This window comes from Bombus vosnesenskii, unplaced genomic scaffold (genome assembly GCF_011952255.1).
Source record: "Bombus vosnesenskii isolate JDL3184/JDL3185 unplaced genomic scaffold, Bvos_JDL3184-5_v1.1 scf7180000014621, whole genome shotgun sequence".
NCBI lineage: Eukaryota > Metazoa > Arthropoda > Insecta > Hymenoptera > Apidae > Bombus > Bombus vosnesenskii.
In genome coordinates, this window is record NW_022883555.1 from 129,631 (window position 1) to 156,940 (window position 27,310).

A 27,310-nucleotide genomic window follows, 5' to 3' on the forward strand; every position below is an offset into this window, starting at 1 on the left:
GCGTTGCTTCCATTAATATAGACTTTACGAGTCGGACAATGTTCGCCGCTCCGCGCCTTGGACCCATAAGTATTCTTCTGTGAGATCTTCCAGTTCTTTTCCTTTAGCTAACTTGCAGCGTTTCCTTCCTTCTGACTATCTCTTGAAAACTGTCTGTCAAATGAATTATATGTAATTCAAGTACTACGATATCTGCTCTTTTCTCTACTCTAATCGCGACACATTTTTCTGTATATTATTATAAAGAAATTATTTAGAGTCTTATATGTTCATTCTGTTTTACTAAAAAAATTATTGGCGAAAAAATGTCTAACCTAAACCTCTATGTACTACAATATACTAGGTATTAAAGAGAGAAACGAATACGATGCTTATTTTTTTTTTAATAATATTTAAATAATCGAGCATAAATAACACTCTGTATAACATAGCTATATATAAATATGTTTTATATGTTAAAAATAATTATCAATTTATTTACGTACACTGTCTTTGTCAGGACTTCGTAATATTTGCGAACTACGGCCAACCTATTTTCTTCTTTACGCGAATAAATATATACACCATTGTTTTTAGTCTTTTCACGCCTCTTTTGTCAGAAGAACGTTTACGAACGTCCAGGAACGCTTATGAAACTCACGATTAGATAATAAACGCGTTAGAGATGCCGACACTATTTCTGTGATTACTAGATAGGTAAAGTCCTGTTGTCGTAGAAATCCATATTTACAAACAAACGCAATAAATTAAAAGAAGCTCAAAATCGTAATCGAGACAGGATTTGGAAGAAACAATTTACAGCCGCACCTGCTCGTCCCTTTCCCATATTTCTTTTATCACTATCAAACTGAACGGTATAAATTATATAACCAGCAACGGATTTTCGTATTCTCGACAATAAATACATAACAGGCGTTGAACAGAGAAGAAACCCACGACCGCGTTCGTTCTCCTTCGATTCAACGATCGAAGTTTTAGAATCGTATTTTGCGAAATCGAATCGACCATCTGAAACAAGCGTAAGGAGATCTAATCCTGATACGGTCCTGATTTCACGAATTTTTATGGCCCAATTTCACTTTCGTTCGAATAAAGGGATCTTTTCTTAAATTTTACTACGAGATGATCATTCGTATCGAAAACGATTCTTTCACATTTTTCTTCCAGCTTAAAACATATTTTAACTATAGGAAAACACGATTGATAACAAGGTTGGCAAAAGAAATCGAAGAATTTAGAAACTCCTAGCAATCACGCAGAATGTATCTGTATCGTTGTATACAGGCCGATCTTCGAGTAATCTCGTGAATCAAATTTCAAAAATTCTTATTACTAAATTGCGAATTTAATTACATTTTATACTATCGATTTTACGTTTAACTACTGTTCAATTTTCTAAATAAAAAGGGTATCTGCATTTCCATCAAATAAAGCTTGGTTATATAAAAAAAAAATCATGTCGGATTAAGATTCTCTCAAAGAATCTCTGAAATCTTCGACTTCCTTTTCAGGCCACTCTACAAATAATTTTTAACAAATTATTCGCGCGTAATATATTTTTTAATAAATTCTACGGGATGGATTCGCGCGACAGGACAGTCTCTGACAAGACAGGATTCTTAAGACAAGTGGTCGATATTGGATTATCGCACTTGATCGCTGTCATCCGTCTGTCATTGAGGAACGATTGTCGAACTGTATGACACGTATTCGTGAATCGAACCGTTTCCACGACCGTCGATCGCCTCACGATCGAATTGTACATTTAATTGACGCTATGTTCTATGATGAAGTGATCGCGAGCAACTCGGGCCCGAATTCTTCAAGAAACATTTGACGGAAGACCAACGAACGAACATCGAGCCCGAGTCCTTCCATCCTGTCTACGATCGATCGTTCTCGTCGAATCGTCGCTCACGATGCCTGGGATCCTGCGATTATTACTCCCTTTCGCGTAATCTTCAAAATTCAAGGCATTACATTAATAGTATACAGTAAAATACTTGACGAGATTGGAAATTTCGAATGGAAGAATATTCCTGGTTGCTGAATTTCATAAATCGTCGATATCGTATAATATGTGCCAGGTGTGCGTAGACTGTGCGTGATTCTATTTTTGAAAATATTAGTGGAAGTGATCCTTATAGAATAATTAATCTTTCGTGTATTCGTAAGTTTGTATCTTTACAAAAAAGTATAGCTGGTCCTTTAGAAAATATCGTAGCTAAAAATGCTCGTATACAAGTGGACCCTATATACTGTATTTCCAAGTTTAGATATGTAAGCCTATTATAGTTTCTGTGATAAATATTCAACAAAATAAGTGTAGTAACATTTGATAGTTTCGTCTCGATTTGATAATAATCGGTGTATCAAAATTGAATCGATCGAGCAGCATTGCATGAAATTTTTACCGATCAACCGCGTTTCCCTATTACACGTATCGTTTACGCTATTCGTGGCAGGAATGACTATGTATCGTTTGCAATAGTAACAATTTACAAGCGTAAAATTCGGAGAGGCGACGAGTAACTGTCGTCTGTCTTCGACCGTTTCATTCTACTTGTTTGCGTTGACGGAACGAGAGAGGAAGTCTTACGTGATCCCAGGCGATTAACCATCGTCAAGATTCGATCTCCAACGCGTAAAGTGTCTTTTCCGTCTGTGGGTCCAAGAACTAGTCGATCAATCGATATACAGTTTACTTGGTTACTTTGGTTACGATAAATCTATGCGGCTTGAAAAACACCACGATCCACAGTGTTGTATAACAAACATTGTATAACATAGAATCGATGTGATCAACCGATCAATTGTTCAACTACCATACGCCCGATTCTCCGAATCAAAGTATCTAAGGAACGCTCGAAAGTACGAAAAGTAAAAGGCTCGCGACGCTTCGGACTATCGCGACACAAAGGCCACGAATGTAGTCCGATTCCGTGAGCTAACAGTTGACTGCTGTCAAGAGATTCGTAAAATTTATTTTTTTATCCTTTTTCGTTTTCATTCCTTTTGTCTGTCTTTTTATTTGTATCATTTAAACAGCGGATTTTTATGCAAATTTATATCTTTTTATAAATAGATTTAAATAGAGATAGAACCGCAATACAGAATTGTTCTACCTGTTAGAATCAAGTTTTATATAAATGCATAAAAATCTACAGTTTAATTCCTTTCTTGTTAATTTATTTTTTTTCCTAATATGTTTCGCGCTACGAGCGCAAGCTGATTATGACGGAAATTATATTGCCGTGCGTCGTCTGTGTCGAATTGTTTGTTTGCCTACGTTTCAGTTTGCTGGATTTCTGGAGCTTATTTTAAATGAAACAATTTCGATTAAGCAGCCGATCTCTTCACAGAGGAACGATAACCATAGACCACTGATAACATATAACGAATATTAATTGACGTAGTGAACGGTTGATCGCGTGTTGATTAGCGATATCTAGCACAAATGATCATTTAGTTGCTCTTATTAATGATTTCGACCTCCTGGATTTCCTCCGGCTTCATATCCGCGTCACCCCAGCCCCATTTCATGTCCACATGCATATGATGATGAGAGTCGTCGTGTTCATTGTACCTGAAAATTGAAATTTCCAATTTCAAAATCCTATCAATATTATCTTTCAAACAGTAAGAAGCGAAACCTTGAATCGTGATATTTTTGGAGTATCAAAAATTACTATGCAAAAATGGACGAGTTGTTTCCAATTTTTTGATTTTAAACTTTTTCGAAGTTCGCTCCTTTTTCCCCAAGATCAAAAGATCTTGGAGATTCTTGATCTTCTTGATCTATATTTGACTCGATTTAATGAAAAATATTTAAAAATATAGAAAATTTGGAAAATTGTGATTGGAAAAATCAAAATTTTGCAGTTCGACGAGATTCTCTGTTTTAAGATATTAATAACGGTAATTTCGGTACTTAGTTCCATCGCCAGTTCTGATCGCTCGTCTTTTAATCGCCTCCACGGGGACGGTTTTCATGTCATACGCCAAACCCAACCGAGCACAGAAATCGATAAATGCGGTAGTGATGTTGACCTTATAGTCGCCGAGTTCGGCGGCTTTATAGTCCCACGGGAACACATGGTGGTAATTGTGCCACCCCTCACCGAATGCCACTATGGCTACGCTTTTATTTTCGGTCGGACCAATATTCCTGAAATTTATAAAGTAATGCTTTGAACAATTTATAAATCGTATTTCCTGTAATAACCATGGAAATTTATACAACCCCGTTTAATTCGATTTAGAATTTCATAGAATCGTATCTATTGCCTATAATGATTTTGAAAAGTTTTAAATGCAACGTTACAAAATTGTATAAACTGTGATAATTGTAATAAAATAATTAGAAATCAATTTAATGTACAACTGCAAATTTACAATATAATTTAATATACTTTAATTTAATATAATTAAATTTATATATATATATATAAATTAATATATTTATAATATAATTTAATATCAGTAAATCAAGTCCTTCTGATTTTTAATTTAATTAAGTATTATAATACAATTACTATTGATCGTTACCCAAAAAGATAAAAAATTGTTAGAAATACAAGTAAATTAATCGCTTACTTGTCATAAGGTTTAGCGCCCCAGATATGAGCCGCAGAGTTCACCAGCCATGTTCCGTTCAAGCTCAGTGTGTATCTAGTTAGAGTGCTGTACCAGGAATTAAATAACGTCTCTTTCCAGAGATAACAGGGCACCCACACGGGAAGCACGAAGCACAATGTTGGCACCAGTAAAAGATACAGCCTGTAAAACGTCAAAGAAAAAGGTTCAAGGCACATCCCGTGTCGTAAACAGTTTTCGTTTGTGTTTTTGACACGCATCAAGAGCTACTTTCATTAGAAACCAGTTGGCTTGTTACGCGATACTTAACACCACTAGGAGCAAGTCCTCCATTACGATTACTTTACAGATTTAACAAATATTTTCTACAATTTAATGGAATTTATTTTTATCCTCATAAAATCATCGCGATGAGTAATAGAATCCTGATTTTAAAGATCACTAAAAGTAAAAAAGTTTAACTTAGTTTTATTTATTTGTGTGCTAGCAAATATTTCTCAAACACTAAATATGAAAATGTTTTAGTAAAGAAAATCAGCAAATAAACGACTCAAATTTTAACGTGTGCTTTTTTTTCTTTTTTACTTTCTTTGAGTGGACACTGCACTTACCATTTTTAGTAACAACCATTCTAAATGAAAACTAGCTTTCCTTGTCGAGAATATTCCAGAAAATATAATTTTTCAAGGCTCAACTTCCCATTTTTAGTAACAACCATTCTAAATGAAAATTAGCTTTCCTTGTCGAGAATATTCCAGAAAATATAATTTTTCAAGGCTCAACTTTAAGATCTCTTTTCACTCCTTGCTGGATGATTGTTATTAGAAATGAAAAATTATAATTCGTAGTCATTCTTCACCTTCTTTGCCAAACGACGATGGGGTCGTTTTCGAGATCGCTCATGTCAACTGTGGCACCTTTCTTCAACACATCCGGGTGCTTTCGAACTAGAAGCCAGCCTACGTGCGAGAAGAAGAATCCTCGTTTTGCGTTATGCGGATCTGCGTTGGTGTCCGTGAATTTGTGATGAACTCTGTGATCTCTCACCCATTCGTAAATGTGATTCTACGAAGCAATGTTGAAGTTTTCAAACGTTCTGATTTCTAGTAATATTGTTGAGGGAATTATTGGAACATGTTGCAATGAAAACGCGATATAAAATTATTCTCTTAGAGATACAAGAAGCCTGATCATGATCTCGATACACAAAAGATATTTCGAATCTTAGAATTATTTTTCTACGAACGATATGACAGGATTTACGAAACATCAACCATCAAGGATGAAAAGAAATATAGAATCAATTCGTATACGAACGTGGTAATTAGAATGCGAATTTTTATGTAAATCCATGTTTTATGAACAGTATTAAAGAAGTAAATAATTTAAATATGAAGATTTTTTTCATTCTCTAAATATCATAACGATGCCTCATACATTTTAAGTACTAACGTTTCAATTTTTTAATTTCTCATAAAGGAGACAAAGCAGGGAAATAAAAACTCACTTGGAAGGCAATTGTCTGGAGGATCATCAATAGGAAACGCATGGGCCACTTCGCTTTGTACGTTCTGTGGGCCCAAAGTCTATGGGCACCAGCTGTGACACCCATCCCTCCAAGTGCTATCAGGCTGAAAACTGAAAGTATCACAGTTCATTTATTTCATTTTATTCCCCTACATTACATCTATATTATATTGTATTTCATTAGAATTCAACTATGCATATTACTTTATATCATATATATTTTTGTATATTTTACATTGTTTAAACTTGACCTATTTTCGTCCCCATTATACTATATTTTGTTTCTCTATTTCGTTCTACTGCTTGAATTATACTTGATTACCTTCATTCTACTCTACTTTCTTTCTTATTAACCTTCGTTTTATGTTACATCATGATATCAACATTTCCTACCTTATTGTGTTTCATCTTGCTGTCCTCTACTTAACCCTATTAATGGGTCCGCTATTTTATTTCATTCTACTCAACTTTATTTTTCCTCTATTTTACCTTATTATACTCTGTTGTTTATTGTCCTATTCGTTTAAATTATTCCACAGTAACTTACTCTATCTTGTTCCACTTAATTCTACTATAATCTATATACACCATCTGTCTGATTCTACTCTAACTCATTCTACTCTAACATAATATATCCTATTTACATTATTTGATTAGTCTATTTATGTGATTCTTTTCCTGTTTATTTCTGTTCTAGCCTCTTCTCCTTTAAGTACACTTTATTTCTCGTTAACATGTTATATTTGATTTCACGAAAATCTTATTGTACTTGACTCTGCTCTATCCTATCCTACTTTAACTTTTGTCATGTTCTACCTTTCCCTGTTCTACTTACTTTCGCTACGCTTTACTCTATTTACGCCAGTACATCTCATTTCATTCCGCTACTGTTCTGTCCCATTCTACATTAATTTCCCTCTACTTTCTTCCCCTTCTACTCTATGTAGAGACAAAATCTCTAACACGAAATTTCATTAAATTCAAATACACACAACTAAATACGAAAAATCATTTCCTAAGCTCCAAATAATTTTCAATCCGAAAATCACGCCAGACTAGATCAAATATTTTCTCATATTCAATACCCATCAAAATATTGATTGTATATTACTTTATTGCAATTTAAAAATCCCTGAACTTATAAAAACGCTTAATAATAATACCAATAATAATAACAATTGTATAGACACGTGATTCCTTCGTTCACAATGAACTCGTATAAAACAGTCAGAACAGCATAGTTTAAAATGCAACCAGATGTACAGGATTCTAACGCAGTTCACGATCACGCTTTCATCCCATCGATTTCTACCAACAAGAAAGTGAAATGTCGCTGTCGAAGATCTTCATTGTAATAGGATCTTCTGTAAAATGTTGCGTAGCATTTACGTCTTTGGCGTTGGCGACCTAGACTTAGATAGCTTTTTCAAAGTTGCAACCACGGTATTCGAGGTCATGCGTTCTTAAGATTTCTATCTTCAAAGTTTCTATATTCGACCCAGTTATGCGCGGCTGTTATTAATAACTGTAATCGCATCGTATAAACATGATAGCGGAGAGAAGAAGAAGAATATCGTCTAGTCAGGCAAGATGATCATTTTTGTAACCGATCGAATACGAAGCACGTGATGCGCAATACCAATTTCAGGATAGCGAAAGAATGACGTTTCTTGTGTTTCTTCTGTGTATTTGAGTTGAAATTGAAATTCTAGTTGTAAGAATTCCAGTCATTAACTTTCGATCTTTTTCTTTCTTTTCTTTTCCATTCACCCAACGATTAACAATATCACCTATAAATAGATTGTATTTAAAAAAAAAAAGTTAAATTTAGAAAGAGTCATCTTTTCTTCTCAATTTTCTTCCTAAACTACATGCACGTTTCATCGAACAATTTATACTTACGCCATATAGTTGTCTGGTATTTGGCTGAAGTAAAGGCAAGGTATAATCCATAGATAGCTCCAATGTGAAGATAGGTGAATGCAATCACGTTTCTCCAAACGATTTTCCATTCATAGCTCGACTCGGTATTCGATGACTTTTCGACCAGCAATTCTTGATTGTTCGTCTTCTCTGTCGTCGATTTCTCTTGATGAATATTTTGCTGAGATGCCTCCAAATACAACGTGGCCGATGTACCAAACAAGTTTGGTGCCATCTTGAACAATCTGAAACAGATATCGGTTTCTGTAACGTCTCGCGTATCATCGATAACATATACAGGTTCGTTCAAAACAAAAGAAATCTTTCATCGACGAACGATCAGAGTGTCCTGTATTACTGTATATATTTTACGTTATTATTTTACGATCTAGAAAACCCTTCGTAACAGCTAAATAATATTTTTATAGCTTCGGAAGACTGGAAATTTAGCTCGGAAATTTTCTTGAACGACGTTCAACCAAGATGTCTATTAAACCAAAAACCTCACCGGTACACTGTAAACAACGCAAAGCAATTCAGAAATTCGATATTCTCCAGGATTCTGGTTAATGAAAATGTTCCAACGTTTCAATACTAAATACTCCAAATCTTCCAACTATCCAAATACATTCAAAGTTTTCTACAGCCTACTTTTTAGATTCGATATATTAATATTAATATACTAATATTTAGATTCGATAATATAATAATATTGTGTAATACTTTCCAGCTTTATTAAATCAATTTTTTAAACAAATATCTAAACGTGAACATCATTGATCATAGTAAGTGAGCGAATCCGGAGTTTCGAAAAACTGAGAATACTCTGCTAAATCGCTCTAATGACCAATAATTATAAGTACGATCGACCACTTATAAGGAAAAATAAGATGTTCTAACAGGTGGACTAGGTAGGTTTTACACGAGTCACTTAAGGCGATTTAACGAGAGGATGGTCTTCTTGGTTCAATTATCGATCAGGTATCGATCAAGGGCGAATCGTTTGGAAACGCGTGGTCTTTACTGGTTGCGACAAAACGTCTTCAGAATCGAGACCCAGTGACCTAGTAATAAACACTTTCAAAAAACGCAAAACCGCGAAGCGAGTCTCGTTCCACTTGCGACGCGTTTTTAGACGCGTGAAAGTTCGCACTTTATTGTGACTGCCAGATTAATTTCTAACGTGTGTCCAAAATTGTATTTTAGGTACGTTCCACGTTTTTTTCAGTGTCTCTCGAACGATATAGACGACCTTTCCTTTTCGCTTCTTTGTTTTATCTGGAAGGAAAAAGAGGAGTAGTTTGTTCTTGAAATTGAACTTTCAGAATATTTTCAATTTTAGATGGCGCAATTTGAAGCATTTCGTCTTTTTTTTAGTTTAATTTTCAGTTGACATTAGATTATCCGATTAAAAGTGTTAACTTTCGGAAATATTTTCTCGAATTACAATTTTCTGGTTGACACGGGTGGATTATATTGTTGAAAACGTTATTGCACATCATTGAAACGAGATTAAACGATCTACCACTGGACTAGATCTTCGATCATTTGTAATTGGTCGATTATACATCTGAAAACTGAGACATCCTTCTCGACAAGTTTACCAGTCGCTCAATTTAGTAGCAGATCTCTTCTCGAATCGCGTTATTACATCTTTAATTAAGCAGTGTCAAGTAGAAATAAGAATAAAATTCAAACAAGATTTAAGCATTCGAATGAAATTTTTTTCTCATGAACTCTCGCCTCATCTTCTTACATTCTTCTTCCTTACATGGAATTCGATTCATAGAAAAATATCAAACAGGGAAGGTTTATCGATCATTATCATATGTCAAGTGTGAAGAAAATTTCCATTCAAGTTCCGTCGCTTCCATGTAAAATATAAAATATACAAACGCATAAATTGTTACACTGTAGATATTTGCGCATTCATAAAAGTTTGACGTATGCAAAAATGTTTAGAATACGTAAAGTACGTGAGAATATATGAAATATTCAAGTAAAGTGAGATACTATTCATAATAGTTTCTAGTCGTTATGCGCCACAGAATATTTAAAACTTTAATCAGACTTTCCAATCATTCGTTTATAATATTTCAACATGCAAATCCTTCGCACCAGAAAAGACATAGGCTTAACAATCGCTCGTACGAGGACCTGAAAAACTGGGCAAGAAACGACTTACTAACTGATTCTAACAAAACAAGGGGGGGGGGGGGCAAGAAAAAAAAAAAGAAAGAACCAAAAAAGAAATAGAAACTAAAAAAATCAATCTAAACGTATCGCTAATCTTTCATCGGATTTCCTTAACTATCCACCAATTACGTGAAAGTTAAAGACGTTGTTCAGGGTTTGGACCGTGTGTAACGAATGGTCGTCCTAGTAAAAGTGCTCGACGATAGAATTCGAAATGAACGGTACATGCTGCGTATCCGGAAGGGAGTATTCGCAGAGAAAGGGGCCGAGTGACGAGCAAAGATCAAGATTCATAGAACGCAGGAGAGGGAAAAAGTAGGAAGAAAAGAAATGGAGTCTCGAGCTGGGAACAGGTTCTGCATAAAGGAGGTCAATGGCGCGTTTGAAGTCATTATCGATCCCCAGAAAGTATTCTACCCTGTCTCCTGTGTTTCACGCGACCTCGCCGACGCGAGGAAATCATTGTTTCGTTCATGTGTTCGACGTATTATCGATGATAATGGGATAATAATTAGAATAACAACGGGGATGACAATTTGTCGGAAGAAAGCAAGCTTTCTTTCAAGGAACGCTAATGAGCGACATTGAAATCGCTGTTGATCACGTGCCAGTTGTGACTCGTTGCCTTTTTCAGATCCGTCTTTGACATTGGTACGCGCGGTGCCGTTTGAAAAGGAGATGAATGGCGATTTCGAAATCGCCTGGTTAGCTCTCCGAGGGCTATTAATACGTTTGGAGAGATTACCGGAAACAGGAACGTCGCGAAAGCGAGCAGGTCGATGTTTGGAAAGAAAAGAAGATATTGGGCACGTGTCAATATCTTCTTGCCTGTTTCTGAGAATCAGTGCAAAGAAAATAATTACAAAATATCTGTAATTTTGGGAAAATATGCTGCAATTGTTATTCACATTCCTGACTTCTTACTTCCATCCTATGCTAAACGTTAGAAATTCTCTTATTTGTCGGAACAAAAATACGTCAAATATACGTTTAGAATCAAAAGGTGGATCAGTAGGAAAAACATAGCAAGTGTCCGATAAAAGATATATCGATAAATATTAACATCGTTGATTAATATCGACGTATCGCGAATGATGTATTTTCGATTTGAGAATCATTTGGAAATTTGATAAATGCGATGTTGCTATCATAACTTTCAATGTGAAATCATATGCACATACAAGGATCAATCTCGAGCGAGTACAGTTTAATGGAAATATATTCAGGTCAACGGTTGAACGAAACCTGCTTGTAATCGTCGAAGAACCGATTGAGAAACCTGGGTCAATGCGCTCCGGTATCCTTCGATCCCATAAACTTCCGTTTCGACTAACTTTGATTTTATAAATTATCGATTCCCTTTTGTACCTTTTTAATTTCTTCGTATATTTATATATGTACACATACGTGCAAACAGATATAACAAATAGAATCATGCGACTTAAATTTCCAATTGAATTCAAAGTTCTATTAAATCTATTAGATCTGATTCATACTATGTTACTTACACGTCCAAGTGTCTGCACTTCCTCTTAAATTTATTTATGAATGTAATCATTGAAAGTCCTGACTGTAGAGAATTCGAATTTTATTCGACGTATTGTCAAAGTGCGTTACGAATAACTCTCGCGATATAAATGTGGACTCGTGGCTTTAAGCTTCGAGATATTTGAATCGACCTTGAACAAATCGGCAGATCGATATCAAATGCTAGAATGCGAATTCCTCTAAAAAAAGAAAAAGAAATCACAGACTTCAGCGTATTTTCAAACCGAAAGCATTGTACGACTGCCCGATGTTGAAAGGTGAAACGACGAAGAAAAACTACGAAGTCGACGATAAACGTTTGATTCGCTATCATCTAGATCTAGATTCTAGCTCATTGTCGCCAAGAAATGAGAATCGAGATGGAAAGAAAATTCCACTTGCAATTTTCATTTCGGTATTCCTACACAAATTTGTAATATTGATTTTAAATCAGAATGAATTTGTTGGTATTATGAGTATTCCAGGAGAAATGTATCTGCATCGATTGCTATAATAACGTTAGAAAACAAATAACGTTGAATGTATGAATAATCTTTAAGTAATCAGCCCGTTTCTCATCTTACCAAGTATCGAAATAAAAGAAAAATGGTATTATCGTATCGTTGGTGTTTCACACTTTTTATCTTTTCTAATATATTACAGTTTAGCAATAATTATAGTAAAACAAATCAATAGTGATAGTATACGTAATTAGTAACTAGTTCTACGTAATATTATAGTATTACAATTTATACTTTAACCGCAGAACGCACTAATAAGTTTCGAAAGAAAACTCTTGGAACGATGCACTACACTGTACGCTACATAGAAATTGGCACCTCGTGGACGTTAGATCGAGCTCGGTAAACTCGTAAAATCTACGATACTTTCTTTAAAAAAATAAAGCCTTTCGTCGTTAGAATCTCGACCATTCAATTTAACCATAACCAATCACGCGCACAACATCACCATCGTTCATTCTCGCCTCCTTTCTCCACGTAAAAAGACATTCTTCGACACTTTCGAATATTGTCTAGGATTCCAAACTTGGACAACTTTGAAAACTTGCACAAGTTTGAGATGCTGGAAAATTTTTCAAGCTTTCGATATTCCAAAACTTTGTGGAATCCAAAGGCACGAATTCACTCGGAAACATCGTCGACAAAAGTTCGCGAATTTTTCGAACCGATTTCTATGAAAAGCAAAATGAAAAGATAGTGTAATCGGGGAATGAGCTCGTGGCCAAAGCTTTCACCAACGAGGTCGTAGACAATACAAATCGCGAAACGAGCGAGTATCTTCTCATTGCTCCACCGAATTCTCCTTTGTACTGTCTCGCAGTCATCCTGTCGCAATCGTCAGATGTTTAAATTACGTCAGATGGGAGGCGTAATTACGGCAATCCACGATGGTGCACCGAAGGAATCTGCAGGCGACCAAGTATTTGTTTCTGATTGGCGACAGACGATCTCGAAACGGAACAGAGACGGATAAGTTTCGAAAAGGATAAGAATGGAATAACTTTTTATAGAATGCTACAGAAACGTGGAGATGCTGAAAGTATTCGTTACGCACGATTGTCTAGCAATAATTAACGCAACTTACCGTGAAAATAATAGATTTGATTTGTAAGCAGATTATCATGCGAAATGAACAAAAAATAGCTTGAAATGGAAAAAAATTGTTGAAGAGTGATAGGGTCATTCTTCTAAATGATAACGAAGAGTATTCTATTGGATCTCCTTTTGGTAAAAGTAGTCGAATAATAATAGAAATTAAATTCCTAAAATGCATCATTTTTTTCACTTGGCAGTATATCTCATATATCTATATATATCTGACATTTATTGTATTGTACATTCGATATTGTGTATTAGTACTACTTGCTATTGTACAATGTTATATTTGAAAATATGAAGCCCGTAACTTTCACGGGTTTGTGACGTTAAGAGTGACCACGCGCTGCCGACAATTCGCAAGAGACACGCGACACTTTTGTCGTTGTCGTTCGCATCAATCAAAAGTTCAATTTCATCTTCTGCTAATAACGTTATACAGGGTGGTTGGTAACTGGTGGTACAAACGGAAAGGGGGTGATTCTACGCGAAAAAAGAAGTCGAAAATATAGAATGAAAATTATTTTTTATTTTTTTTTAATTTTTCGCACGCGTACCGAGCGAAAATTCAAAGTCGATTTTCTCGAAAACAAAGCCTCAAACGAAAAATTTTTATTCCATATTTTCGATTTCTTTTTTCGCGTAGAATCACCCCCTTTCCGTTTGTACCACCAGTTACCAACCACTCTGTATAAAAATAACAGTTTCGTCGTTAATACTCGTATGGCCTAAAAAAAATCAATTCTAGCATTAAACGACCAATTTTCCAACGTATCAAACAATTAATATATCACCAATCTTTTTGATAGAATATCATATTTCATCGCTATTTTGCATTGAATCAAAATGGAAAATATTAATTAATTAAATCGAGTTTGGCCTTTTAAATAACCATACAATACCTGCCCATAATATATTCCCATATTTACCTCAAAATCCATTATGGACTTGCACATTTTCTAATAATTATTCATAGCATCGTATTTCATTTGAATATATTTAATATATTTGCACACAATGTTGCACGGCTCTACGAATGTTATTGTTGTTAAAATATTATACGGTTATCATTGAAATAATATAATTTATTTTTCATGAGTCGCTTATGAACATTTGCACGTTCTTTATACACCTAAGTTTTGTCCGCCAACTACTCATCTGCTATCGATATTTTGATCTTCGTTAGAATCTCGTCAACCAACATTCCATATAGTTGAACTAGTTTATTTTACTTAATTATTAATTATTATATTTAATTATTATATTTGTAAAGTTTATATCTGACATCGTTGTCTAAATTTGTTTCTAACTATTTTTCAAAAGGACAAATAACAAACGTGTTTTATATAAAATTCCGTATGTGGTTCACAAACATCAAATCACAAATAAATCATGATTTTCAATATCTTCCTAAAGAAATATCAAAATGATCTTGCTGAAAGAAGAATATAAATTAATTTGTTAAAAATGTGATCCACGCTAATAATAAAACATAAAAAAACGATTGAGCATCAGGCGTCCAGAGGTAAAATAGTGAAACGACGAGAAAGACAAACATGGAAATAGATGAAATGGTTACGTTCGGAGTTTTGATATTGATCAACTTGATTGGACAAACAACACCGAGGATATGAAACGAAAGTTGTTCGAATTAAAAACAGGGGATAAGGAAAATCGTGATACGATTCTGCGCGGCGAAGACTCGATATCAAAATTGCAAATGACCTCGCTTCTGTGTTGCGGATCTTCAACGACGATTCAATTCCAGTCTAGTAAGCAGACACTGAGAAAAGTATGCCATAGTTATATATGCCCCGAAACGAAACGGATTCGTTCAGAAATCTGCAGGGAAAAGTCTCGATATTTTGAGTCTAAGAAGAGAAAAAAATAAGGAAGAATGTCTTTCTTCGAATTTAAATCAATTTCTTTGAAAATAGATGTCGAAGATATTACAGTTAATATTAATAAATTTTGCAGTAACATAGCGGAAAAAACGAATAGACAAAGTACCTGAGATTTGGATATAACTATAACAAAATAATATAGATATATTTTTTAATGTTAATTTCGTTCTAGTGTCAATTCGATTAATAAATAATTTTATCACGATGTAACGTGATAATAACGTGATAGTAACGTAATGATACGCATAACGCACAACAAATTTTGTTTACTGCTAAGAAGATGTTATAAAGATATCGTAGCATTGAAAACGAGTTTAGAAAAAAATATTAATATGGATTTCATTTAGAAGAAAAGAAGTACAGTGACCAAAATCATATAATACACGTTTATAGAAACCTCAACTTGAAGGAGAATGCGTTATGATTTGAATGGATGAGTTTTGAATTTTTACATTCGAGTATGCTTCTCTATACGATTCCATTCTCAAAAATCTTTTCAATTAATATGTATTAACAAACAAATCAAAATTCTAATAAATAAAACTGCAAAACGACATAATGTCATATTTTCGCTTCTCCTATGAAATTCCAATACGCGTTAATTACATAGACGCCAATTACAAAAACATAAATTCACTTCTCTAATATTATAAAACTTTGTCTATTATAGTTCTGAAAATATTATTATACCAATACCTTTCTTACGAACCCTTCGAATATCATGTCACAAGCTATACAGACGCTAATTACGTTGTACATCGAATAAATTACGAAGCCAATGAAATCGAATTGAATTACGCTAAACGAAATTAACTAAGAAACATTCAATTTTCCAATTTCGAGGAAAATTCTCCTACAATGCAGATTTCTCTATCGCGGTTTTACTCGGTTTTTTCTAGATTCTGGATTTTCATATTTCTAGATTCATGTCACTAAACTCTACCGCTAGATCAGTGTGTAATCATTTCAAATGCAAACAGATGTGGACGGATAAGTGTAAAGAACTGTAAGACAAATCCATCCCTAGGGATTTAATTATTTACTGTCAATAAACCTCTCCTTAACATTTTTCTCTGTGGTGAGTCCTTTCTTCAAACGTTTCTGATGTTCCGATTTTCCCCTAGAAAGTTATACAATGATAAAGTGTCAGGAAGCTGTGTTACAGAGACCCGTTTTCCCAGTTTCTTATCAATTCCGACTGATGGACGTTGGCGAAACTTCGAGACGATGACTGAACTGAACGTCCTGACACGTATGACAATACGAACGAACATTTCAAAAGAATATTTCTTCTGCGTTCACGTGCTCTATCTATTTGCATGCGTGTTAAGAACGTTGTCATAAAATCATTTAATCAAATGCACGTGACTCTTCCGACGAAACAAACAATATTCTTTCGTTTGATGTTATGTTGTTTCGTTTATGAATTTTAAAATGTATTATATTTGAAAATGTATGATTCAGCTGAGAAAATCGATGTAAATCGATTTCGAGAGAATCGTGGTTTCCTTCCAATAGGATAAATTCCGAACGTACATGTTACACAAATAAAAGAAATTTCGGGGAATTGAAAACGAGGCTTTCATCTTTTGAATCTCACAATTCCTTATAAATAATTCATGTTATGGATTACTATTACGGTTCTGGAACTTGTAAATTTTTAGAATGGCACATGTTCTCGAGTTGAAAAAGAAAAAAAAAAAGGAATCGAAAATCTTAAAGTTCATCGAACACTTAACATAGAGTTACGTACAACGAGGATATACGAAATTTGAGAAATTTCAAAATGAATTTACTTTGATAGGAAAAGCGATCTACTTTTCGAGTGACTCGAACTCTCAGTAATTAAAAATAGCCTGTTTTTTTTAGTAAAAATAGATTTTGCTTCCTAAAGTTAACTGCGATTGTTCGTTCTTCCTACCTTCTTTTTCCCATCGAGAAACGAGCACGTTAGAAGCCTGATTCGATGAAATTCGAAACCTGCTGGTTCGTGAAAATATAAACCGATCGCGAGGAAATACGAACTTTGTCGTTGTTGCAACTTTTATTAAAAAGACATCTTTGAACATTTATAAAAAAGGCATCTTTGATATTACGTGGCACGAAGATCAAGTTGTCTTTACACTTTGATAAATTTGCCGCCTCGGTTGAACGACAGCTTCGAAATAAAACGAATTTTATATTCGAATCAGTCGATTGTTATTTATATCACTTATATTTTATATTTATTTTTATTTATGTAAAGCGCAATTTTTATTTCACATAATCCTTTTATCTTAAAAGATTCATTTTTTCACGTTCACTCGAATAAAATTTGTGTCGTGCAATCGTCACTGTATAAGAATTTTACTCGAAATTCCATACTTCAATTCTGCATCGATATGCGAATTAGCAAGCTACGCTTGTTACACAGCAGATTCATAAAAATCGCGCAATTCTATCGTTAAATCATCTAACTTAAAATCACTGTTTCGTATCATCCGAATCTAAACCACAATAATACTCGACCCTCGTTTATAAAAGTTTCCGTTCTGTTCCTATCCTTTGGTAACCCAAAATTTAAAAACCCTATCATCGCAGTTCGTCAAAATTCTCCATTCTCGCCCTTCGATACCGTCAAATGTTTCTTCACACGAAACCCAAGCAGAATGTATCGAATTCTTCGTGCACGAGGTAAGCTCAAAGGAGAAAGCTCGAAATTTGAGTAGAAATAAAAATACAAATCTGTGCTCCTGTTTATCCAAACAGTCGATAAATTTGCCAACCAACCTGTTCAACTCTCTTTCCCACCAACGAATCAAACTTAGAACGTAAGTTAAAATAAAAATTTGCCGAAAAAGTTGACACCATTGAAATGCCAACTAAAAATCCTATATATCCAAAATTCCGATATATATCGAACAATTTGCTAAACGTTGCTCGAACGAAATTCAAAGTCTCGAAGGATAACAACGACTTACTGTTGTCGCTCGTCGCTAGTTCCCCCGAATGATAGAATCCCTTTGGACACGATGTTGCTCTAAGGACCTGTTCCGAAGTAGTCACCTAGGCTGCTGATGATCCGACCTGATGGCGAGTTCACTACGAAATACGGAGATGCAAGAGCGTATGTCCCACTTATCAACTCCGCGACGACCCATAAAACCACGTCGACGAAATCCCCCACACGATCGGTATGTCGGTGTGATCTGGACATGGGAAAGAATGTTCCGATAGGAAACGGTGCCGTTTAATGAAGTATTAGTCGGTGTAGTGAAGTAGCGAAATATAGGAAATGATTTGAATGGTACGCGCAGGCTCTTTGTTGCGAGAGATATCGATGGTCTTCAAAGTTGGAAAGAGACTCGACGAACGGCACTCGATGTACATCGAACTGTACTGTTTCGACAAGTGTAGAGCCAATAAAGCGATTCGCTTGGACTTGCAGTCTGATAGTGAAGAAGAAAAATATTTTGGACTTATTATTATTATTTTTTTTTTATTTATTTATTTAAGAATTTTTAGAATAGGTCCGATTTTATTTTGGTATTTTGTAGTTTAAAGGTAGTTTGTAGTTTGGTATTTTGTAGTTTAGTAGTGCAGTGTAGTTTAAAAAGAAATTTTCGAATAACTTCGACTATAGTGTTCGTTTCTGCGGTAAGTTCCAGTTGAATCGTGAATTACGTCGGATAATTCGTACTTCAGTTCCAGCGTAGTTTAGAAGATACTCTTTTTAGATAAACTGGAATTCCTTTTTCGGCTGAATTTGGATTACGATAAATGTAATTGGAAATCGTTCTTTGGTATAGTTTACGAGAAATCTCCATAAGAGATTCGAGAATAGTTTGAATCAAGTTTCATGTTACGTTGGAAGAACAAATTGTATTAAGGTAACCTTTTTCGGTGGCTATTTCCAATTTCCTATTTTCGAAACGGCCGATTTGAACGTTGTTCTTGTCGTTGGATTGCGATTCTAAGTGCGTTATAAATATCTTCAAATTGTTTGAAAAATTCAATAAAATGTAGGTTGGACAGAAATCATTGGAAATCCTACAGTGTTTACTGGAGAGTTGGTCTCGCGCAAAACAACATATTTATAGCTTCATTTCGCTTTCATCTGCTCATCGACGTGGAAAATGTCAAAGAATAAAGAACCGAATAAAAGGATGTAAAATCGGCATTTCTATCGTTTCGTTTGAACGTCGCTGTCTTTCAGTTTAAACGGTCAAACGCGAAATAGCAGACGAAAGAGGCTTAAAGGGACATTGAGTAATATTCGTCCGGTGTCGTGAACCGAATAAAGGAAATCCTCGGCTGACGTTCAAGGCGAAGCGTTCATACAAAAAAAAAATTTCGTCTCGTTACCGTGACAATTTGCATGTCTATTCGAGACACGTATGAGATGAATGTAACACTGTTCGACGGTATTAAATCAATTTGACCACGATAAATAAAGGGACCGTTCAAAGAGCTTTGACACTGTCGGCCGAGGTTTAAAATTAACACTTAAATTAGCTCCTTAAGGAAGACCAAGCATTATTTAGACGAGTATTTGAAAAATAAAGAAAAGATGTTTTCCACAAAACGAAAGATTTCCTTCCTTGTTCCGTGGCTACTAATAGTATTACTCCATGTAGAGAATCTAATGAAAACACGGTGAATATAATATATGATTTATGTTCTGCGGAAAGCCGCTCGACTGATTTAAAGATCAATTAACTTCCAATTAATCATTCGAATGATATCGTATAATACATATATTAGCATCGATTATTTTTTAGTCTGTATATTGTAAATATTGAAATAATAATAATATATATGTCATAGTATAACATAATTTTTATTGGAAATAAAAAAATTATATTCTATACGTTAAATTCTATACATTATGACGTATACGTTCTAAGGCATCGTATTAATTCATATTCATGTACCACAGAGAGGAAGGACTGTGAAAGATAAATTTGAAAGAAATAACAAACATGTATGTACGCGTGTATTTATCTTGAGCTGACGAAAATTGATGGAATCTAGTTTCTGAGTGGGCCATACAGTACATAAAAATTATGCTAAATTATCAATTCCAAGTAAAGGAGTAAAAAATTCGAATCATTTGATTTACTGCTGCCACCTAACTGTAAATTCATAGAAACCTAGAAAAAAGCTTAGGTTATAAATGCATCTTTGCAATATAAGAATGGGAACGTAGTTCAATTCTCTGACATAAGTGCAGTAAGTGCACGAAGCTCGAGCAAACGTGTAATCAGTACGTCGTAAGTTTCTTAGCGACCTGTCCCACTGATTTTCGTTCGTTTCCTTGTTTTTTTTTTCTCTCGTGTCCCAATTCCCTCTGTTCTTAGAAATTTAGAAGATGTAAATATCTACAGGCAAAACACGCCTGCCACGACGAAAGAAAGGAAGTATCGAGGACGAGAAGGAGACCGAAAAATATCGTGAATTATTTTTAGGTGGAATATAAATCGTGATCTACGTGTCAAAAATTGATGCATATTGTTATTTCTACCGGCTATCAGCAAAATATGTTACAATATGCAAATAGCATACGAAAGTAATACAAATGTCAAATAAACAATTATATAGGAAATCGCTGATTTTTAAATAACAGTGTATTAAAATGATAATCTTTTCCGCGTGAATAGTTTCATATTTTTATTACAAGTAATAGGCTGTTTTTTCAAAACCATTTAATTTTCTGCTTCATTAGCATTTCCTCAAATGTTAAAAAGTCGCTATTCTTATGCAATCTTCATTGTATACCAAATAGCTTGTTCTTCGTGTATTAGATTTAATAAAATCGAAAATATTTGTTTAACGCGCAAATACTTTAACACTTTCGTTCAGAGGGAATTGAAAATTAAACTGATTGAAGTAGAATTAAACTTAGAATCTGGCAAATTCTGGAAGAAACGCACGTAATATTTTCTATTTCGCCGGTTTACTAAAAAAAAACTGGCAGCGAATGACAGTGAGTGATAATGCGGAAGAAAAGATCAATTTTCCAGCAAATTAGTATTCAAATCATCGTCGAGATAATAGTCTGTAGATTTGAAACGTGCCTAGTAAAATATTGCTTTTCCTCAAATAGAAACGTCAATGTACCTCGAAGATCATTTTTGCAACAAACGACGTTTCTAAATTCAATAACACAAAAAAGTAAACATTTTTATTCGACTCTCTTAAAATAAGTTGGATGATTCATTTATTTAGTAAATTTCAGAATCGAGCTTCAGCGCCTCGTGAATTACTTTCAGGACAGACGAAATTCGCAAAATCCAATTATTCCAGAAAGTAGAATATCCGACTCAATTTTCTCAAAAGGAGTTCGGATTGCTCGATCATTTGAAAGAGATTGTTTCGTAAATCAATGTCAAAATATTCCACTGGTGAAATTGCCATAGTAAACAGAATTAACATAGTAACACAGGTGCAAATGTGCATAATGTGCAATTGACACAATTGTCGTTATTGTCGATAGATATGAATATTTCTATATCCATCGTTGACACATGATCGATCGATTACGTAAAGCTGATATTCAATGATCATTGTTAAACGTTTCTCACATGCATTTGTTTCTTAATTACGATTATTGACTAAGTTTTGTGACATTTTCTAAGAATTTTCGCATCATACGAAAATATTCACTTACGAAATGTAAAATTCAAGTAGAAAAGTGAACTTGCGAAAGTATGACTAAACGTTTCAAGACTAAATTATTGGAGCCGTTGTAAAACTGCATGATTTATCTCCGATTATTTAACAAATTTATAAGAACAAAGAGAAATAGCATTATAAACTCTGAATATATTTCGAACGTAAATCAGTTTCGTTTAAGAAAAAGTCACAGTTCGTCTTCGTCGATAGGAAGGCTGATGTATCGATTAACATTCTTCACTCTTATTCTTCTTCTTATTCTGAATATAATAAAGTTTAATCGATATTAATTAACATTTAAAAACGCAAATAGACAAATCGAGGATAAGAGTAAACACCAGTATGGATAGGAGATAAAATAAAAAATAAAATCATTGCAAGAAATAATCCAAAGTTCGCTATGCATGTCTCAACAGTTCCATCGCATTGATCGGGTAAACAGATATTTGTTTATTAACGTTGTTAAATATTATTCCATGAGAATGCAATCAAAATTGTCTTTCAACTGATTATTAATGGATAAAATAAAGTATAATAAATAAAGCATATAGTAATAATAAAAGGAAAGATAATAGTTCGGTCTCAACTAGCAAAACGCGTGAACATTAAAACAACAAATGGGACATAAGCGAAAAAGAGAAAGAGTACAGTTACAGAACGAATCGAAAGAGTCATTAAATCAAAATAAAGAAGGACGCTGACCGTACAGCCGCATTTCAAAATGGCATCAAGTCATTACCATCGAATATTTCTGATTTCTTCACGGTCGTTTCGCTCAACGGAAACAAATTGTTATCGATCTCATTGAAACTATTGGCGCGCGTTCCAAATAATGAAACACTATGAAAAGTTCGCCTGCAAACATTTGTCGGGCATAAACTTCCATTGCAATGGCTAACATTAAGTCATCGATCAGTCAATAGCGCGGTTTCCGGTTAAAATATCGCTCTGTAAAACGGTTGAGTATAGCTCATTCTTCGTTACTACATTTATGCAATTTCATTCTTGAATTATTAAAGAAAGAAACAGCTAGCTACCTTACGAATAAAGATATCTCTCTGAACACCGGTAATTTGTAATTTATATAATTACTTAATTACTTTTCGTAATATCATTTGTAAAATATAATACTTGCAAAATTGGATTTATCAAAATTCTTCCAATGGCAAACTGTTAGTCGCAGATCGAAAACTATCTCGAATAATAATCGTGTTGTTTCGCACGTATCGGCTCTTATTGATTTCGCGGTAACAGTCAATTTACATGATAGTTATCAATATCAGGCTCGAAAGAAAAATATTGATCCGTAAACGTACATACCCAAAAGATACACAAGTGAATTAGTTTAAGAGACAATATTAGGAACCAGAACAAGAGATGACTTCATCCTCGCACTTGATTTTTCGCCAACGAAAAGACAAATGTAAATCTCTCGCTGGAAATAGGAGGAAACTATTTGCAAACGTTTCTTGATAATAGTTCCAAAATTATAAATATATAAAATAAAATAATTATCAGAATTATAAATACATAAATATAATTTTGGATTTGCTAATAGAATAATTATCAGGATTATAAATATATAAATGTAATTTTCGAATTACTGATAGAATAATTATTAGAATTATCATCCATATATGTACAACAAACTATCAATGTATCTTATCGTTAGCATTTTATCTTTCGTTCGTCTCTAATTAAAGTCAAATAATTATCATTATTTTCCTACAAACGCGACTTCTCGTCAACAAGTGATTATAAACGGGAATGAAGAGAATGTGATTTCGAGTCGAGAGGACAAAATGTATCCTTGACCTAACATTAAAATGGCCTAGATACGCGAATGACAGAATATTCGGAAGCCAATGTATCAGAATCTAAATCTCGTTCGAATTTACACGAAAATTACATTAGAAATATTATTAAATATTAGGATATTAATCATACGGATTGTTATCGATAGATTAGAGATACGAATTTATATTTTTATGCCAGTTAATTGGAACTAAAAGCTGACAGTGTCTTCGATTGCAAGTATTACGAAGTACTCAGAGATACTATAATCACGAAGAGATACTAACGTACAGCTACATCTGACACTGAGAAACAGGTGGCGAATAAGTGCGGCCACAAATTGCATAGAAATATCGATCTCTCTAAATACCTAACTTGGGATGAAAACTATCGGTCCGGTATACGTATAATATTCGAAACCAAACGCAATTAATAATACAAGTTAAAAGAACTATGAATAATCGATATGAGAAATCCGACTGTCGCCATAAATTCCGGATAATCCTAACTCTAATAATTATTTTTCCACAAATAAATCACGTTTAAAGGAGTAAATGCGATTAATTTTATTAATTAAATTACATTCAGTACCAAACCTAACTACTGTCCCAAGTTCCGAACAACGCTATCATCGATAATCATTATCACAAAGTTGTGTTAGTGTTGCAAGATTAAATTACTCTGCGGACCAAGACAAATTAACATCGCGTTGATCAAGATTGGAAGTCACTTAGCTTGTAGCACACGATTTCGCGTATCGCACTGTAAATCAACTTGACCTACAGCCAGAAAACGAGTTTCAGCAGTTCTTTTAATATCATCCGCGTCCATATCGAAACGCAACAAGTACCAAGAGGCTGGCGAACAAATTACAAGCATCGAGAACCACAACGAAACGTCCTCAACGGCTGCTCCAATTATCTTAGCAACGAAAAAAGAAAGATTAGTAATGAAACTTTCTCTGGCGATCGAATCTGATCGAACCTGTTCAATGATCCAGTGTAGTTCGTCGTCGACGAAGAAGCAGAACACAGAAAGGATGTCTGTGAGTATATCTGTAGAAGAGCATGAAAAAGGGAACACGATGTTCAGAGATGAAGTTCCGTTTCGAACGAAACCAGCTGGACTTTCGAGTTGCCCTCGGGCAATTCATACGTGTTAAACGGTACTCAGCTCTCGTACACATCTGCTATTACGCGAGAGAAGGACACACGGCTGGTTTAGGTTGAAAATAAAATTGAGCGAGTCTCGTATAATGCTTTAGAAAGTGTACAGTTCCAGCAGACGCGATTCGCGTGTCAGAGATTCTGCTCCATTGACACATGACTGAGAACTTCGTGCCTCCGGTAAGCAGCTTTTTGCTGACAAAATGTCGTTGTAGCTAATCCAAGCTCTGCATTCGTTGTTTTACACGAGGTTGTTTCGTTAAAAAGTTCGGAAAATATTTCTTCTTAGCGGTGAATAACGAGAGTCTGACGCATGATTTGCGGATAGAAGAACTTTCCACGTTTGTGGTTTTGTCAATATCAGGCATGGTATTCAGTGCTTTTAATAATAATATTCTTGCTAGCAAAGATCACCGAAGCACAGGTTTTGTCTTTCAAGCTAAAGGCGGTAAATAGTGGAAACGAACAAATTTCTAAGATTGGAAGCAAGATGATATATTTTATGTTCGTGTTAAGTTTACGTGCAGCTATTAAAATGACGAAACCGATCAAAGTTTCTGCGAACTTCTTCGATTTGGCGTTTAGTTTCTATGATATTGTATTATTTCGCGATATACGCATTTAGCAATTTATTTTCCTAGAATGCGGGATTACAGGCTTTAGCTCGACCAATTAACAATTAATTACTTTAATTGTGACGAACGGTATGGCGGTATGGTTATTCGATTTACGGTTCTATAAGCGTTCCACGAGATGAATATGCATGGATATATTGTGTCGTGAGTGAACGTTTGGAAAGAATAAAACGTATGGGAATGTAGATCGATAAGCATAATTACAAGTTGAGATAAATATAAGTAAATTGGAAATTATAAATGTACGAATATCGTTACTATCTGCAGCTGTCTATAAGCGAATTCCTACATAAAAGTTGGCAAAAATATACAGTAAAATAACTAGTAGCTGGAAATAAAAATTTAAGAAGTTTGAAACATCGTATGGGCAAAATCGTGTCTCTGCCCGGTAATTAGTAATTAAGTTCACGTACACATGCATGGGACGTGAAACCAGATAAAAGCAAAATTTTCAAACTTTCTTTATAAGAAAGCAGACGAACATTGAAGCATCTTTATGTGGCAATAGCTTTCCCTCGTTTAAATAACTTTTCCTCGAAATAATAATAATATTGAACGTTACAATAGACGCAGCACCATTGGAGCATTGTGTGATTTAATTTCTTGGCTTATAACATTCGGTCACACTAGTGAATTATAAATTTAACGAAGATGATATAAAAGATTTTATAATTATAATAATATAATCGTAAACTGTAACGTAATATATATTATATATTATACTGTTGACTATTAAGTGAAAAATATTACAATGTATTATCGTGCAAAAATTTTGTACTGTACAAATATTAACAGTATATTATAAGTATATTATACGTTAAGTTATACGTCTGCGTAATTCCAATACAATATTATCAGTATTTGTATAGTGATAAATTTCTATATTTTTATATATATATAAATTGAAATTAAAATAGAAGTTGCTTTTCATGAATACGTGCATTATTTTTCAGCGACTAACGACACACTGTTAAAGATACTCATAAATAATGTTACCTGTCTTGCCTAGGAAATGAAAAAGATATTCCGCGATTCTTGAACAATGTGCTTCGAATAAAAATTGAACTCTTTAATTAACAAACTTCCCACATGAATTTTCACGAGACATTAACTTCAGTGCAACGCGAATAATGATGAAAATTATCCAAGTTAAATATCACGACGGATGTTTAACAACTTACACAACACAAATTTCACCACCCGGTAGCTTGTTAATCCTTGAAATCGCGTGTACAATTCACTTCGGTACTATATCCTATTTATTTCTATGAATATCTCCCATCATCGATCAAAACGAACCCAATATTATCCACTTAAAATTCAAACAGCAAACAGTCACGTCAATTATCACCTCGATACGATTTATCATAACCTAGCAACAACATTATCTATGAGCAATCCTTAACGTGCAATTATATACACTTCCTAATTCCAGAGTAAGTAAATCACCGATATTTGATCAGATAGAAAAACCACCTTCATGGATCACCCGGTGAAAAAATCAGTCAATAACTTCGAATCAGTATTGAAAACGAGCCTAACTACGCTGTGATAACTGGGGTTGCGACCATCGAACCACCCCCCCAGCTCGACTGCGGTTTTCTATCTCCCGATCCGCTCCTTTCTCTCCCTCTATCGTGTCGAAACCGTGTTGTCCGCGTGGGGGTAGCTACCCCTCGGTACATGCGCGTCACTGCCGTAAAAAAAGGGAAAGAATCGTAGTCTACGAGAAATATTTAATGGATTCGAAAAGCCCAGCGTATCCGGACCTC

General features: G+C 34.4%; 1 protein-coding gene across 4 annotated transcripts; it reads right to left on the minus strand.

Annotated features, from left to right (window-relative positions):
* Positions 1–1,687: 1,687 nt before the first annotated feature.
* LOC117240337 ((11Z)-hexadec-11-enoyl-CoA conjugase-like) lies at positions 1,688–27,108 on the minus strand. Of its 4 annotated transcripts, XM_033506319.1 has the most exons (8): positions 27,015–27,108; positions 13,050–13,195; positions 8,026–8,291; positions 6,104–6,234; positions 5,456–5,661; positions 4,597–4,779; positions 3,932–4,168; positions 1,688–3,586 (listed from the first exon to the last, which is right to left on the minus strand). In XM_033506319.1, the coding sequence occupies exons 2-8, from the start codon at positions 13,112–13,114 to the stop codon at positions 3,466–3,468; spliced, it is 1,209 nt and encodes a 402-aa protein (XP_033362210.1). In that variant the 5' UTR covers positions 13,115–13,195; positions 27,015–27,108; the 3' UTR covers positions 1,688–3,465. The 4 variants fall into 4 exon arrangements, with proteins under 4 accessions (XP_033362210.1, XP_033362213.1, XP_033362212.1 ...); XM_033506322.1 differs by lacking the exon at positions 13,050–13,195 and having other exon boundaries at positions 27,015–27,103; XM_033506321.1 differs by lacking the exons at positions 13,050–13,195; positions 27,015–27,108 and adding an exon at positions 26,535–26,633.
* Between the last annotated feature and the right edge of the window lie 202 nt (positions 27,109–27,310).